Source organism: Caretta caretta, chromosome 15, assembly GCF_965140235.1.
Source record: "Caretta caretta isolate rCarCar2 chromosome 15, rCarCar1.hap1, whole genome shotgun sequence".
Classification (NCBI taxonomy): Eukaryota; Metazoa; Chordata; order Testudines; family Cheloniidae; genus Caretta; species Caretta caretta.
This window is the reverse complement of record NC_134220.1, coordinates 1240559-1257289: the sequence shown is the minus strand read 5'-3', so window position 1 is coordinate 1257289 and position 16731 is coordinate 1240559. Positions and strand designations below refer to the sequence as shown.

At 50.3% G+C, this 16731-nt stretch overlaps 2 protein-coding genes across 6 annotated transcripts in view; one reads left to right on the top strand and one right to left on the bottom strand.

Annotated features, from left to right (window-relative positions):
* Nucleotides 1-155: 155 nt before the first annotated feature.
* UQCR10 (ubiquinol-cytochrome c reductase, complex III subunit X) lies at nt 156-2820 on the top strand. Its single transcript, XM_048821324.2, has 2 exons — nt 156-345; nt 2553-2820. The coding sequence occupies exons 1-2, from the start codon at nt 205-207 to the stop codon at nt 2598-2600; spliced, it is 189 nt and encodes a 62-aa protein (XP_048677281.1). The 5' UTR covers nt 156-204; the 3' UTR covers nt 2601-2820.
* Nucleotides 2821-5993: 3173 nt separating this feature from the next.
* ASCC2 (activating signal cointegrator 1 complex subunit 2) overlaps nt 5994-16731 on the bottom strand; it is a 48996-nt gene continuing 38258 nt past the window's right edge. For all 5 annotated transcript variants that reach the window (XM_048821261.2, XM_048821263.2, XM_048821262.2 and 2 more), the window contains 4 exons: nt 11099-11323; nt 8558-8654; nt 7671-7750; nt 5994-6736 (listed from right to left, as the gene is read on the bottom strand). In XM_048821261.2, coding sequence (XP_048677218.1) covers nt 6565-6736; nt 7671-7750; nt 8558-8654; nt 11099-11323 — 574 coding nt within the window. In that variant the 3' untranslated portion in view covers nt 5994-6564. The remainder of the gene's footprint in view (nt 6737-7670; nt 7751-8557; nt 8655-11098; nt 11324-16731) is intronic.

The window sequence follows — 16731 nt, the reverse complement described above, 5'->3', positions numbered from 1 at the left end:
GCGCTGTGCAGGCCGGGAAATGCAGTCCGCGTCTGCCCCCGAGAGCGAGGCCGAGGTGGGTTCTCCCCCTCCCCCCCGTGGAGCTGCGCGACGCCGCACTACAAGCCCCATGGTCCCCCGCGGCAGGCCGCCGAGCCCCACTATAACTTCCGGGCGGAGGCCGCGCCTGCGCTAGCCCGGGCGGAGGCAGAGGAGGAGGCCGCCATGCCGCTGCGCTCCCGGCTGTACAGCGTGTTCTTCCGCCGCACCTCCGCCTTCGCGCTCACCATCGCGCTGGGGGCCGTCGTCTTCGAGCGCGCCTTCGACCAGGGCGCCGACGCGTTCTACGAGCGCCTCAACCGCGGGGTGAGGGCGCGGGGCCGGGCCGGGCCGGGCCGGGCGGCCCAAGGTCAGGCCGGCCCGTGCGCTACGCGAGGCCCCGGCCGCCCGCATCCCCGGGCCGCGCCGCCGCCGCCTGCCCTGGGCCTGGCCGGTGTCGCTCTGCCCCGCCCCGGGGCGCGGGGGCTGCGCGGGGAGGCCGCGGCCCCGGGCTCGCTCCGGGCTCGCCCCCGTGGCCGCGCGGTCCCGCACGCTCGTGTCCCGGACTCCCCGGGTCTCCCCGGCTCAAAGCGGGGCCCGTCCCCGTTTCCGCCCCCGACCCCAGGGGCCCCCTCGGGGACCGAACTCCCAACCCTGGGTTTCGCGGGCCCGCGCTCGAACCCCCCCCCCGGCTTCCCACGCCGCCTTGGCCCTAAGGGGAGACGGTCAGAGACATTGTAGCGTCGGGGGCGCAACACAAGGACTGAATTCCCCCTGCTTCCCGAATGCTCCGCTTTCGGTGGAGACAGGCGGCTGCACCTCGCAGGCAGCGTGGGTCAGGGGACGTGCTGCCAGTCTGCAGGGCTGTCCCAAGCCGTCTGCGTTCGCCGCAGCAGGAGATGAGCGGCATCAAGTCAGTACTGGGAAAAGAAAAGGAGGACTTGTGGCACCTTAGAGAAACCTGCCATTATTGACAGGTTTCAGAGGAACAGCCGTGTTAGTCTGTATTCGCAAAAAGAAAAGGAGGACTTGTGGCACCTTAGAGACTAACCAATTTATTGGAGCATGAGCTTTCGTGAGCCACAGCTGATGAAGTGAGCTGTGGCTCACGAAAGCTCATGCTCAAATAAATTGGTTAGTCTCTAAGGTGCCACAAGTCCTCCTTTTCTTTCTGCCATTATTGTAGTTAAGTTGCGTCTATGGACAGGAAAATCCTAATTAATGCTTGGATTCCATGGCAATAAGTGATACGCACATTACCTGATCCTCCAGTGATCTGTAACTGTCCCCTTAGCATACCAAGTTGTGATTTAAAAAAGTATGTATTTTAACTCTAAAAGCATCCAGAGTTTGTGCAAAATACAAAATTACAGCCAAATATAAAGTGTGTATGATTTGCACATTTCCTTGTTCCTTCCAGGAGTTTGGAGCCAGATGAAATTTCTGATATCCAACTGGAATCATGTATTTCTTTAGCTACTTTCTTAATTGAGCAATTCAGTTAATTTTTAGGGTATTTTTGTCATCTAGGGTTGTATGCTGACTTTTCCTCTTTTAAAGAGGCTATGATCCTGTCTAGGCCAGGCATTAGAAATGCTCTGATACTTTCTGCCCACAAACAGGAATCTTACAAGTATTTATTGTACCAGTTGGTTGTGATGGTTGGGCCAAAGACCTTGTTTTGGGTCCAGCTTGAATCTGTGTTGACTACAGTGGCTTTTCCTTAGTGTGAATGGGGAGCCAGAAGCTGCAATGCTTTGGTGTTTCTTAACCTGTAAGGCTACAGAGTAGGGCAGCAATAGGAACCTGCAAAGTTGTATGATCCTAGACTGCCTCCCTATAAAAATACACTTGAAAGCTACCTACATTCCCTTCCTGCTACTGAGTGGCTTACCTAATGCAGATCCTGAGTATGGGGCCCTAGGCTGAGGCATCCGTGCTCTGCTCCAGGCTCTTGTGGCACTCACCTGGGAAAATACATGTGGCAAAGAGGCATCAATAGATGCTTCTGCTCCAAGTATCATACTCTCCTCTGGTGACTGGGTACAGGGGGGCCATAGAACAAAAGAGCAAAGCAACTATAAAAATATTAAGCAAAATACAGAAAAGGGTGTGTGAATAGAAGGAAGAAATGGCAGCAAGTATGCTGGGACTTGAGAGGAAGGGGACCTGGTCTCATTCTGCCAGTCCACTGCAAGAGGCAGCTTCATGAACAGTGCAATTCTCCCTCTTGAAGTTACCCCAGAACTCTTGTTTCAAGTGTGTGCTGTGACTTGTGGAATAAGTGCTTTGGTATTCCTGGAGTGCTCTGGTCTGGCTAGGTAAAGCATTGTGTGGATGTGCCAAAGTGGTCACCCAAACAAATGCCACTAGGATATGCTGTCAAGGGCAAGACCCCAAATGGGACAGCAATTGCAGGAAACTTCAGTGTGTTCCTCACTGGTAGGCATTCCCTTTGGCTGAAAGTAAAAATTCAGCCCATCATCATTGGGACACATACATAAGACTTCTTGCTTCTGTTTTTTCAAATGCAGAAACTGTGGAAACACATCAAGCACAAGTATGAGACCCAAGAAAAATGAAGTGAGAGCTGCAGGAGCCGTGCAGGGGTGTCTGTATCCCCTTGTGCAAACTCTTCAGTTGCCCGATACCAGTTACCAAGAATGAAAATGGGCTTCTGACTGAAGAAATCAGCCGGAGTACATCACCAGCTTCATCTGTGGAAGAAACCTTGATGGACTTTAGGATTTACTCCTGTTGTGTTAAAACGTCCTGTTAAACTAATAAACTCACTAACCTATGCCTCTTGTGCTTACATGTTCAGTTAACTTCCCCTGTGCTCCATATGTAAATAAGGGTTTATTGTTAACTACAAGATGTAGGGCTCTAGATTAACGTGGCATATAAAGCCTTATTTCTGTGGCACTAGTATGGAAAATCATAAGTGGTTTGTTTTTAGTGTAAGCTAAAAAGTGGAAGCACATATACAGCTGAAGGCCTTTGTCAATATTTATTGCTTCTGCCTGGTAAATGTTCCAATTTATAACTCAGACCAATGTACAGACAGGAGCAATAGCCTTTAATAGGCAGGCAATAGCTAGCCAATCTCTCTAACCAGAAATGGTATCTCCAAATGTTCTTAATGCACTTTATTTATTTAAAAGTTATTCCTCCAGCATTCAAACCCATCTTTTACTTAGCTCTTGGTTGTACTCAGCACTTTAGTCTCTTTGTTTAAACATCTTGTTTTCTACAGTAATTAGTAATCAAATTACCTGGTTTTGGGGCTGTATCTTTGTTAATGTCAGACAAACCATCTTGCCTTTGCTTGCTGACAAATAATATGCACTTGTTCAGCAAGATGGCTGCCTCAGTCGTATTGATTTTAATTAAAATCTTAATTTTTAAATATCCTTCACTGTTCAGTGAGAAGTGCTGCTTTGTGCTCAGACAGCTGGCCTGAGCTGCACTTTAAAAACAAAGAAAAAAACCCTGGGGAAGAAGGGCTAAAATGAAGGGGTTGTAAATAGGATGTACAGCTGGTGTATTCGACTCACATCTGTGAGCACTATAAGCTCTTGAAAAGAGACTAACTCATTTTAAATATAGCGTTGGACTAGAGCTCTGCATTAGCATGCTGGGAGGGCTGTAGCGAGTGGGTCTTAAGCGTTCTGATCAGCCTTTTCCGCTTACGTGAGGAGTATGCTGGAGTGGGGTGCAGGTGGCGGTGTCTTTTGCTGTTTGATACAAACATAAGGTGCTAAACAGATAGTGCCTGCCCTGGGAGCATAAAGCTAAATATCATCATGGGGGACTGGTAAAAAGCAAGCAACGGGAAGGGACATAGCTACAGTCTCACTATAGTATTGCCATGTCTATACAGCAGCAGGCAAAACATTTCCCAGAATAGGTAGACTACCATGCTGTGAGCCTGTAGCAGGGGTGTTAGGTGGGATTGTATGCAAGCAGCTAGCCCAAGCTGCCCTGCTTTGTTTTGTGTCAGGGTGCTATTCTTAGCCTGCTAGGTGGAGCAGCACTAGTGCCTTTGTCTATAGTGGGAAGCACTCTCATCCTAACTCATAGCAGTGCCATCAGTTCCCATGACCCCTTGCTGCCTATTTCCAAAAACCCTCTTCCTTCACAGGAATTGAAGTTACAAAACATTATCTAACTACCTGATTCCTTTAAAAGTAGAAAAGTGGGAATCTGGTTTTAGTGCATGGGGATGATGGAAAACAGCTACCTCCTGTCCGTCCAGTGCAGTACTGTACAAACCAAGCTGCCTGCCAGTTGTACACAGCTTACACTTGAACTGTCTTTCTACTTGTTACATTTCCACTAATAATGTGCAGTTGATGTTTTGCTGATGGATGACTGAGGTGGAATGAAGCTTGCTACAGCAGTAGCATGAACTGGAGAAAAGCTTTATGGATACTGAAAATAGATTGGTTTCAGAGTAGCAGCTGTGTTAATCTGTATCCGCAAAAAGAAAAGGACTTGTGGCACCTTTGAGACTCTCTAAGGTGCCACAAGTCCTCTTCTTTTTTTGAAAATAGATTAACCACAATGGGTGCTGTTTACACTTGCTGGGTAAGGAGGATTTGCCAATATTTTGTTAGAGTAAAAATGGCTGCTGTAGACTCCTAGCAGCCCTAGATTACTTTTATAGAGGCACCCTAGGGGGTAGGATTCAGGCCTTGCTGGGCTAATCTCATAACCTAAAAAAACCTCCAAACCCACCTTTGCTTCTAGTGTAAGTTCTGCCTGTAGTGCTGATAGCCTCGTGCTATGCTGAACTAGTGATGGTGGTTCCAGCAGCCTTGAAGCTAGAGTTACCTAGCAATGAATACATATTAGATGGGGAGGTGTAGTAGCAAGTCTGGCAAAAAGCAAATTATTAGGCAACGGGATAACTGAAAGTACAGGGGTTAAGTAGTTTCCCATGACAATGGCTTTTGGGAAAGCACAAGTGTTAAATTAATTCCTTTTACCCCATGTCTTATCCTCTGAACATTGAGGGGCTTTAATCTATTTGCATAATGGTGACAGCCATTTCCATCCTTTCTGAAAGCAACCCCAGTGTTAGAGGACTAGTCACATAGCTGTACAGTCTCCTCCCCCTGCGTATAACTTGGCAGTGAGGGACATGCATTCAAAGCTTAATACGAAAGCCTGCCTTCTGCAGTATTTGGAGAAAAGCAACATGTACCACACATGCGGAAACAAGGGCTAGAATGCTGGAAACCTTAGAACTCAGTGCATTTTAAGTAGCAGTAATACACCAAAAATAAATTGCTCTTGACTTTCTTTGGAGCAGGTTAATCTACCACAACCCATTTGTTACCTGTTTTTGTAGGGAGCTAATGTACTCATCCTACATTTGAAAATAAATAGTATAAGTTTACTGGTGAGCAGAACACATTTTAAATGTGCAGATATTTAGTGACAACTGTTAATGATATTTGTATCACAGACAGCGCAATCTCCAATGTCTGTCTAGGCTCTTGTAAGGTAGCCCTCACCATGGTATCTGAGCACCTTACAAATAGATTAAAGTGACCTCAGGAACAGTCTCATTCTGTAGAAGTGATGTTTTCTATGACAAGATTGTTTCTCTTGAGCCCTCTGTCAGCAGGCAGAGATTGCTATTTACTACTAGCTCATAGCATTCCCCATGACAGGTATGATCTGAGCTGCTCTGCTTAATGAGTGGTGACAGGTAGCTATGGGGACTATGACTGCAGAAGCAAATCACTGCATGCCTTCCCCTCATTTGCATACTGTAATCATCATGCTTTAGATGCCTTGATAATGAATGCATTTCAAAGGGGCTTTGGTCCATGCATATCCACTGCACACCTCACTTCATTAAACAAGCTCCTAACTGCAGACATATAATAGTTCACTGCTAACAGATACAGACAGATTAAATTAGATAGGGTTCATTGACGGAAACTGTATAAAACACCAAGCCAAAAGATTCAAATTCTTTATCTGCATGTTTTTATACAGGTTTCTCGCTGGAGGGAGAGGAATTTAAAGTACATCACTATACAGCTGAACTCCTAGGGCTTTGTCGGCAACAGGAATGGGCTGTTGTGCGTTGGTTTCTATGCATCCCATCAGTCTCCTGCAGAATAAGGCAACGTGTGTGGAGTGGGCAGCTGTAGCTAATGGCGCAGGCAAACCTCATTGCCAGTCGTAGTGCTCATTCTAAGTGCTCCTAGCTGTGCTGAGTGGATGCCCCAGGCAGTTGGGGGGTGGGGGTGGGGGGGTGTTTCTTATATGAAAATAAAGTTCTCACAGAATCATTACAAATAGTTTTAAAAAATCCTGAATGGCGGTTGCTGCATTAGCTGTATTGACAACTAGCACAGCAGCAAGCCTGCCTGAGGGGCAGTTCCTATTTGTAAACGGAAAGCTCTCCGAAGGGCTGGGTGATCCCACTTAACATTGAAGGGCTGGGTATTGCACCGTAACTTAAGATCAGGAGGCCCTCAGAAGTGAAGGCCTGAATCCAACGCAATGCTTTGGGCTAAGAGTCCCTCATGAAGGAATCATGCCTTTGTTCCGTTTCCTGTCAGCCATGACTCGGCGGTTATGATTAGCTCTTGCCCCTTTGTTGGCTTCCTTCTTCTTTCGCTCCTGGACTGTATCCCGGCTCTGTCCATGCCCCTTGACATTCCCTACAACAGCCGGGGTGTTGTCATACTTGTACCTGAAGTATAGATAAAAATGGGAATCACACAAGTTCTGCACAAGGCACACAGGATCATAAATCTAATTTCTCCTTCTAAGACAAAGGATCCTGTGGGGAGAGCACACCTGAGGGGAGTCCATCCACCCAGCCATCTCCCCTGATGAGTGAGCTATGCAGCGCTTCTATAGTATCTGAACATTATCCACCAGCCATGTGATGACAGCTCACTCTTCCTGCTTTTAGCATGCCAGCAGCCAGCCAGATATTGCACTGAAGCCTTGTACTGTCCAGACATCCCCTGTGGTAGTTACTGAGGATCTAGAAAGCTCCTGTACCCCAAAATCTTACTAATCTTATGCAGGCTCCTGCTCTCCCTTCCCCCATATAACTGCAGCAGCAGCATTGCTGTGCCAGCGAGGGGACTTGCCAGGCATCCCTGCCACTTGGTGTAGCTGCACTCTAGGCAGCGAAGCGGAAGCTGAGTAAGGTGTTGGAAATGTGTCACTCCCAACAATTTTTTCAAAAGATGGACGGTCTGAGGCCACGTGTACCCTGAACCCCTCACCACAGCATGGCTGCGTCACTGCAGCACGGCCATTGTACGGCACGTCGTGGAGCCGCTCTCCTGACGACAGGCGGCAGCTTCAGCGGTGGGAGAGCGTCTCCCACCCACAGAGCGCTGCCCACAACGGCGCTTTTGCCATTAAACCTTTTGTTATTCGGGGTTGGTTTGTTTTTTTCACACTCGTGAGTGACAAAAGTTTTAATGATGAAAGTGCAGTGTAGACATAGCCTAAGACCTGGAGCTTCTCGTCAACTCAAGATGCAACATACCATTGTGGCTGGAGCCCTGGGCAGACAGGAATATTCTGACCAGGTGCAACAGTCGGAGTGTTTTCCCACTGGCTTCAATGGAGCCACGATTCACCCATGGAGAGGGATTCCGTCTTACCCTTTCCTTGCAAGGTAAGTCATCCGTCTGGCTTCAGCTCTCTCCCTCAGCACTGCTGGGTCCTGCACAAAATGGTCCTGCTGTGGGATGGAAATAAAGTCTTTAATCTCATTATCGTCTTACCAGCATTCAGCATGACTTGGGGAGCTACACAAGCCTGACTTCTTGTGGATATCTGGTGTGGGGAGAGTCCCCCGCATCCCTCAGCTGAAGTTATTAATTACAGCCAAGTAGTCCCCCAGGATCAGTGACGGAGCGACTGAAGTGAGATGCCAAATTAATCAAAGTGAAAAGCATCCAAAAATTTGAATTGCAAGTGTTTTCACTGAGATTTTAGGGTCTCTCCCCTGCCATCACAGCCAAATCATAGAATATCAGGGTTGGAAGGGACCTCAGGAGATCATCTAGTCCAACCCCCAGCTCAAAGCAGGACCAATCTCCAATTTTTGCCCCAGATCCCTAAATGGCCCCCTCAAGGATTGAACTCACAATCCTGGGTTTAGCAGGCCAATGCTCAAACCACTGAGCTATCCCTCCCCCCCATTTCCATTAAATCCATGACAACCATAAAAATAATAGAGCCTTAATGATCCTCCCCTCTGCCCCCACACACACTGTCCTCTCTTCCAGAGATACATCCACACCTCTCCAAGGAGTAAGAGTCATATGACATGCCTAGGTGGGGAGGCTGTGGGCAATTGTACTCGGGGGACACTTCACAGTCCAGAAAAGCAGAGCTGCCTCAATGCTATGCGAACAGATTCATGTTCTGGAAAAGGAAACCCTTTCCACACTGTTACTGGTCAGGGCTTCAACAGGTGAAATAGACAGGGCACACAACAGAACTTAGTGCCAATTCCCATCAGCCTACAAATTAAGCTAGTAACCTTTGTTGTTTCCTTTTCAGTCTCCTCTACTTCCTCCTCCTCCTCCTCCTCCTCCTCTTGTCCTTTGGGTCTCAGGACTTGAGGGATGGTAAATGGCCTGGGAATTTGAGAGAGAAAGGTGAAAGATTCAGTACTATTTCATCTGGGCAATTCTGATACTAGAATATTTTAAAGACACTTCTGAATTACAGAAGGGCAGTTCTTTCAAGAAGTGAAATCCACAGCTTTTATGGACCTGCCTAATTTGTAAAGCAAGTGTTAGCAAGAATTAGCAAATCTAGAAAGAAAGAGCAGCCAATGACAAATTTGCCATGTTCCAATGACTTCCGGGAGATCTGCAATTGGTGAATATAGACTACTAGGGAAAAGTATCTTAGTGGAACGTGTATCCTTGATTTCATATTTAATACTTCATCACCTGTAGGATCATATACACTGATGCAGCCCGACTGTCATTCCACAGAGGTTAATGGAGATCTCCCCCAGGCACCACCTCTGATGTACAAAAAATCCAGACATCCAGGATGATCCTGAGGCCATAAAACTGGCCAGCTGGCTGTGTGTACTGAGCTCCCTTACAGATTTCTTGGGACAGCTGTCTCAGAAAAGGGATGATCCTGGGAAAACCTGGACAGGCAGCAACACTACCCCAGGTTGAATTTGGGGCTGTGTATTTTGTTTAGTTCTCCCTTTTTATACATGCACATCTTCAGTTCCCTGTGGAATGTTCTTTTCACATCTGTCGAATCTAAATTAAAAAGGGAGCTTAAAACACTTACTATCCAGTGCCACCTCGAGGCAGGGATAGGATGGCATTTCATGCACTGGGTAAATTGCAAGGGAGAGGAGAAAGGCAGAAAAGACTTGAGACATGCAAGGGACAACAGAGCTGCACAAAAGAAAACATGCCTTCCTCTAGGAGACCACCCAGAAAGCATTGTGCAAAGAGCAATGGCATTTGATGGTTAATTCTCTCTAGACCTCAGCACACAGACAGCGATGGGGCTGGGGGTTGTATGTAGGCATATCAGCTCACCTTATGTGCCACCATATTAAAATCAGGTATCTGCTCAAAACAGTCCCCACTTTAAAACTGCTGCGATTGGTCAGAGGTTATCCCACTGATCCTCAGTTGCACCCATTATGCCGGCACTGCGCCCGCTGGGGAGTCCTTCACACAGGAGAAAACCCACTGGCTTTGTGGCCCCTTGGCACATCTCAAGCGGTGCAAAGGGCCTGGAGCGAAGAAGAGAAAAACTATCCCCTTATTTCTGCCTCCAATGTAGTTCTTCTAAAGGATTCCATTTGATTTTAAATCTGTGGTCGTGTCACTGAGGAAATTAAAACTTACAACCAAAAGCACAAGAGCCTTGGTTTTACGTCAGATGCCCAGGCCTGATCTTCAGAATGCTGAGCACCCTCAGACCGCCCAGAAAAGCCAGTGGGAAGGGTGGGTGCTCACAACTTCTGAAGACCAAGCCCCAAGGTGTTATAGGTGAACTGTAAGAAAGTTTTTATTCAAGTCTCTAGAACTCTTTAGGAAGATTCCAAAAGAAGAAAGAAGTAGAGAAGAGCAATATTTTGTTTTTAAATGGGGTTAGCTCTGTCTGTTAACATCTTACAATTCCTGCTTCCTGAAAATGCTGTTTTGGATGGAAAATTACTCTGTAAATCACAGAGAAATGTTAAGCTTACAGCTTCCAAAAGATGGAGATACAGGGAGAAAGAGTGGGTGTGCATACTTGGTTGTCTGTCAAAATCTCATTCCTTTTCCCAACGCATCTCTAGCCACGCTCTTAGAATTAATGTTTTGCAGTTCCAAACCTCAGCTAACCCTCGCAACCCTGGGATCCAGCTCAGTATTAGCTCTATTTTGCAGATGGAGAGACTGAGGCACAGAGAGGTTATGGTCACATGCCGAGTCAGTGGAGTGGAGCCCAGAACTCTCAGTTGCATGCTCTAATCACTAAATCACAGAAGAGCCTGTGCCCAAGGAATTGCCAAACAAGCAAGAACAGGGGCCAGCTTTTTCTTACTGTTTGCCCAACGGCTTTTCTGCCTTGAGGTGGGGGGAGAAACAGCTATAAGAGGCCAATTCACACCCTCTGTCCCCAATGACCAGCGTTCCCCTCTGCGTGCAGAGTGAAGGACTTTCTCAGTGCAAGCTTAACCTCTCTGAGCAAAGCCTCCCGCTCGGGTTTTAAAACTGAGCTCCGGCAGCATTTGGTTCCACACATGGAGAGAGGGAAGGGGTACAGGAGGAAGGGGGAGCATGACAACTCCCTGTTCCCATGGCTGGGAGAAGCTTCCTGGCCAGCAGGGGAAAGGGGAGACCCGGAAACCCCTCCTCCAGGCTGGGAGCAGAAAGAGCAGAGAGGTGTCTCCGAGCCCCTCTGTCTGGGGTGAGAGCAGAAGTATGGGCAGTGGAGACCTGTGTGCAGGACACGCATTTTCACCCAGGCTCTGTGCCAGTGTGCAAACACGTGGCTTACAGGACATACCAACCATCCTCTTCTTGCTGGCCAAAGATGCTGTACCCACCTCCTACTGATCAGCTCATCATCTGAGTCAGCATCGTTCGCCCCCACCTGGTTGCCGTCATAGGTGTCGTCGTATTCATCCTCATAGTCAACCCTATAGAACTGGGCTTCCCCCTCCTGCTCAGGGACCTCCTCTACGATCACACTGTACTGGCTGTAGCGTTCCTTCTGCTCAGCTATCAGGCGCTTGTCATTCAGTAAACTTTTTGTCGTATCTTTGTCCTTCCTGCACGGCGGTGGGGGGGGGGCAGAAAGAAATAAAGGCAGTTTAAAAAAATCTAGCTGTAAAGAGCAACTCTAAATAAATGGAAATTTAAGCACCATCTGGTGATTACATTTTATTCATCCTGCTCTAGCACCTTTCATCTCAAAGAAGCTCACAAACATAAGCCTCACTGCTTCCCCTCCTGAGGTAAGTACTGGAGATGCAAAAGGATCATTTGACCCACTAACGAAAACAGCCACTTCTGGTTTGAACACAACAGCTGTTCAACAGCACCCAGCAAGATTGTGCAACAGGTCAGAACAGGGATGGAGACTGCCACCTCTGGGGGAGACTGCAGAGGAGATTTTAAGAATAGCCAAATGCAATTACTCTAGCTGGACCAGGACCAAACTCTCCCCAAAAGTACCATGGGCCGTGCATAACTGCAGGTGGTCAGGGCCTGGAACCTGTCGCAGCTGAGTGGCAGCATGTCCAGGTGCACAGTGGCCTTTAACGCTAGGCTGCAGCAGCGCTGGTTCATGGTGGTGAGGTATCTGCATTGCAGTAGCGCCCAAAGGCACAAATCAGGGCTCAGCACTGCTTCTGTACTAGGTGCTGTACACTCCCTCAAGTCAAAGAGCCTCCAACCTAAGCGTAGGATGAGAGAAAGCCGCTGCATACAAACAGATAGATGAGGAGCGCACAAGGTTACACAGAGAGATTATGAGTATTGCACTAAACAGGGGCTAGAAAAGCAGGATTCAGAGGGGAAAGGACAGCAGAAAAAACCACCAAGCAGGGAGATCTGCCTCAGCCAGGAAATCAGAGCCCCACAATAACACCACTTTGCATTCCTATTGCACTTCATCTAAATATCTCAAATCACTTATATACCCATCAATTAAGCCTCATCCAACCCCTGTGAGGCAAGTAATATTAGAGTTAGACCTATATTCTAGACAGGGAAATCAAGACACAGAGGTACAGCCAATATTCAAATACAGCCATTGATTTAGCATGCCTCAGTTGCACGGGGACCTGATACCTCACGCTGGATTTTCGGACATGCTGAGCACCCACTGATCCTGTACAGTGATCAAGACCTTGTGATGCTGAGGTTGTAAACCACGTATGAGAACTTACTGCAGACTTATGGGGAAATCCCTTTCTCAGTCTACTCGGGACAACCTGCAGCTCCCAAAGCCTGAGGAGGAATTCACATCTGAATCCAGAATTCATTCAGGATCTGCATAGTCTCTTCATATTACTAGTGGAGGAACCTGTCTGATGAACAGGTATATCAAGAATTGCCAGGTTCCTGTGACATTCTTGCAAACGTAGGGAAAGCCATCCTCTGCCCTGACCATCAATTCCATTCCTATTCGGAATCCCCAAATTAGATAATGTTTGCTTCCCCTTACTCCACGAGTCACTGCTTCTACCGCTGTTTCTGTTGCTGTGCTTAAATTTAGTTACAATCAATTCGAAATGACCCTGCAAATGTTCTGCTTTACTCACGTATACCGTGCAGGATGGGCTAGGAGCTCCTGCTGGTTTTCAGCAATGAGGCTGACTAGGCATTCGGGAATTGTTTCCTGTTGAGACGACCTGATGGCTTTGCAACAAAGCTGCACTGAAGTGCACAAGGCTGACAGAGCTGTGTCCGCCTCTCTATACTGCCATGACACCGTACACCAGCGGAAGGGGGTTTTCCCCCGGTGTAGCAACGCCACCTCCCCGAACCAAGTCCGCTCCATCAACATACCCATTCTTCAATCGACAGAGCTGCATCTACCATAGGGCTTAGACTGGCATAGCTGTATCGGTCCGGGGGTGGTTTTTCACACCTCTGACTAAGATAGCTATGTTGACCTAACCTTTAAGTGTGGACCATGCCTAACATAGGTCAACTTACAACCACTACAGTAATTACTGTGGTGGTTCATGTCCACACTGCCCTCCTTCTGTCCGTACACATCCTCACCAGGAGTGCTTCCAGCAACTTAAGAAGGGCTGAGAGCCTGGGCTCTCAATTCCACAAGCAGCTCCCCGCTGGGACCCCAGCTGCCCCCCTGTGCTCACAGCTCTCCGCTGGATGCCTAGCTGTCCTGCCTTGGACTCTCAGCTCTCTGCCCCCCACTGGGACCCCAGCTGCCCCCCAGGCTCTCAGTTCCCCACCGGGAGTAAGACAGCCACCCAGGCTCCCGCCGTTGAGCTCTGTGCCTGGAGCCTAGACAGCTGCCAGGTTCCCAGCAGGGAGCCTCAGTGTAGCTGGGCTCCCAGCAAAGAGCTGGGAGGGCACAGCCCGTCTGGGAGCGGGGAGCCAGGAGCCCAGGGGGCAACCAGGCTTTAGCTGGAAGTCCCCATCCACCCTGGGGTAACAGCCTGAGCATCTAGCAGCTTTCTCATCAACGTCACGGCTTGGCCCCTGCTACAGTCGGGGCCGGGTTGGGGCTGCACCATACGGCTCTCAGAAGTCGCAGCATGGCCCCACGCCAGCTCCTACACGCTCCAATGGGAGCTGCAGGGGCGGTGCCTGCAGACGGGGCAGCACACAGAGTCGCCTGGCCGTGCCTCCGCATAGGAGTTGGAGAAGGGACATGCCACTGCTTCCGGGAGCTGCTTGAGGTAAACGCCACTCAGAGCCTGCGCCCCCTGAGCCTCTCCCCACGCTCCAAACCCCTGCCCCAGCCCTGATCCCCCTCCCACTCTCCAAACCCCTCGATCCCAGCCTGGAGCACCTTCCTGCACCCCAAACTCCTCATTCCCAGCCCCACCCCAGAGCCTGTACCCGCCCCCCGCCCCCCAACCCCAATGTTGTGAGCATTCTTGGCCCACCACACAGTTTCTATTCCCCAATGTGACCCTCAGGCCAAAAGTTTGCCCACCCCTGAACTAGTACAATGGGGCCCAGCCAGGTTGTGGTCTTCAGGTGCAATATCATGTTAAACAACAACAACAGAACTCTAATAAGATAAAGAGCAAGCACCACAATTACATCTCTCTGGTTTTAAGGAGGGAGGCAAAAAGAGTAGAGATCTTTGAGACCCAAATCAGGCCTCAGATGAGGCTGGAGGAAACCCTATTGCTCAGAAGCCTGGGCAAGTATCAAGTTTTCTGCCTGCAAGTCAAGGAGAACAGGGGAGGCAGAGGCTGTCTTCACCACGAAACAGGCATGGTTTTGGCATCAAAACAGCTATCTCGATATAAATTCCTAGTGAAGACAAGACATTGTATTTCTTACCTTGACGTACCAAGCCCAGGTCAACCCTAGGTGGAGGGTATATGGGTGAGCCCAACTAGCTACCAAAAGCTACCTTCACTTGGATTTTACATCAAAAGGGCTATAACGAAGGCTACGTTTTAGTCACGGGTATTTTTAGTAAAAGTCACCGACACATCACGGGCAGTAAACAAAAATTCACAGCCCATGACCTGTCCATGTCTTTTACTAAAAACGCCAGTGAAAAAAACTTGGGGGGGGGGGGTGTTTGCCCACGGGCCCCTTGGGAGGGCGGTCCAGCTGTTTGGGGGTGAGACGTAGGTGGCGGTGCGTGGCCCAGGACCCGCGCTGGTGCTGGGGGGGCGGGGGGTGGAAGTTGGCGGGGGTGCGAGGCTCCCTACCTGGCTCTGCGCCTCCTCTCCCCCCCACCCCAGTAGCAGTAGAGTTTGGGTTTGGGAGGGGGCAGGGGAACCACGGCAAATGGGAGCTGCGAAGCTCTGGGCGGAGGCAGCACACAGAGCTACCCGGCCACGCCTCTGCCGAGCAGCTGAGCGAGGGGGATGTCGCTGCTTCCAGGGAGCCACCGAGCGCCTGCCTCACCCTGCCCCAACCCCCTCCCCCCCACACCCAAACTCAGCTGTGGGGAAGAGATGCGGGGCACAGGGGCCCGAGACTGCCCCAGCAGTGGCCAGTGCACCCGGCGCAAGGGCTGCCTAAGCTGCCCCGGAGCCAGGCACACCGGCTGCTGCAGAAGTCATGGAGGTCATGGAAAGTCACGGAATCCATGACCTCCGTGATAAACTCCCAGCCTTAGCTTAACTGATCTAAAAAACACACCTATTTTGTAGTGAAGACTCAGCCAGGAGAGCAGAGTGATGGCCACAGCAACATGGGGAACCAAAGGAGCAGCAGGGCACAAGAGATCTGAGCTGTCTCTGCAAGGTGGAGGGTGAAGGGGCCGAGTTGAGCAAAAGACGTGTGCTGACAAACAGGTGGGAAAAGAATGGCTCTAGCTCAGTGGTCTCCAAACTTTTTACACCCAAGATCACTTTTTGAATTTAAGGGCAACCCAGGATCTACCCCGCCCCTTCCCCGAGGCCATGCCCCGCTCACTCCATCCCTGCCTCTCTCCGTCACTCGCTCCCCCCCACACTCACTCACTTTCACCAGGCTGGGATAGGGGTTTGGGAGGGGATGCAGGCTGTGGGCTGGGGCCGAGGCCGAGGCCAAGGCCAAGGGGTTCGCAATGTGAGACGGGGCTCTGGGCTGAGCCTGGGGCAAGAAGTTGGGGTGCAGGAGGGGGTGAGGGGTGCAAGCTCTGGGAGGGAGTTTGAGTGCAGGAGGGGCTCCGGGCTGGGGCAGAGGGTTGGGGTGTAGGAGGGAGTACAGGGTGCTGGCTCTGGGAGGGGTGTCAGGGCTGGGGCTTGGCATGCAGGAGGGGGTTCATGGTGCAGGAGGGTGTATGGGGTGCTGGCTCTGGGAGAGGGCTCAGGGCTGGGGTGTAGCCTCCCACCGGGCAGCACTTAACTCCGGCGACTCCTGGTCAGTGGTGCAGCATGGCTACAGCTGAGGCAGGGTCCCTGCCTACCCTGGCCCCACACTGCTCCTGGAAGGGACCAACACATCCCTGGGCCCCTGGTGGGGCGGGGAGGCACATCGCTCCGCCCACTTCCCCCTCTACAAGCACCGCCCCCGCAGTTCCCATTGGCCACAGCTCCCTTTTCCCAGCCAATGGGAGCTGGGTGGGCGGTGCTTGCAGGCAGGAGCAGCGCGCAGAGGGAGACCCCTGCCTCGCCACCCCTGGGGCCGCGCTGGCTGCTGCTGCTTCCAGGAGTGGCGTGGTGCCAGGGTGGGCAGGGACCCTGCCTTAGTGCCGCCCCGCTGCACCACCAGAGATCACGATCGACTGCGAGATCCTCTAGGATCAACCAGTCAATTGCGATCAACCGGTTGGTGTCCACTGGCATAGCTGAGGTCAGCCAGCAGGGAATGGTTTGGGAGAAGACATAGAGCATTGCTGAGTCTCACATGCATGTGCTGTCTGTTGGTGCTCTGATCAGTGGAATGTGGTGAATGGGGATGGGAGGGATGGGGGATAACCTGGGGCCAGGTCCACACTAAAAAGTTAAAAGAAAAGAAGGGCTTGTGGCACCTTAGAGACTAACAAATGTATTTGAACATAAGCTTTCGTGAGCTACAGCTCACT

Coding starts and splice junctions, on each gene's coding strand:
- UQCR10 (XM_048821324.2), top strand. CDS start 205: ATGCCGCTGCGCTCCCGGCTGTACAGCGTGTTCTTCCGCCGCACCTCC. Junction 346..2,552: donor ACGAGCGCCTCAACCGCGGG/GTGAGGGCGCGG, acceptor TTTCAAATGCAG/AAACTGTGGAAACACATCAA.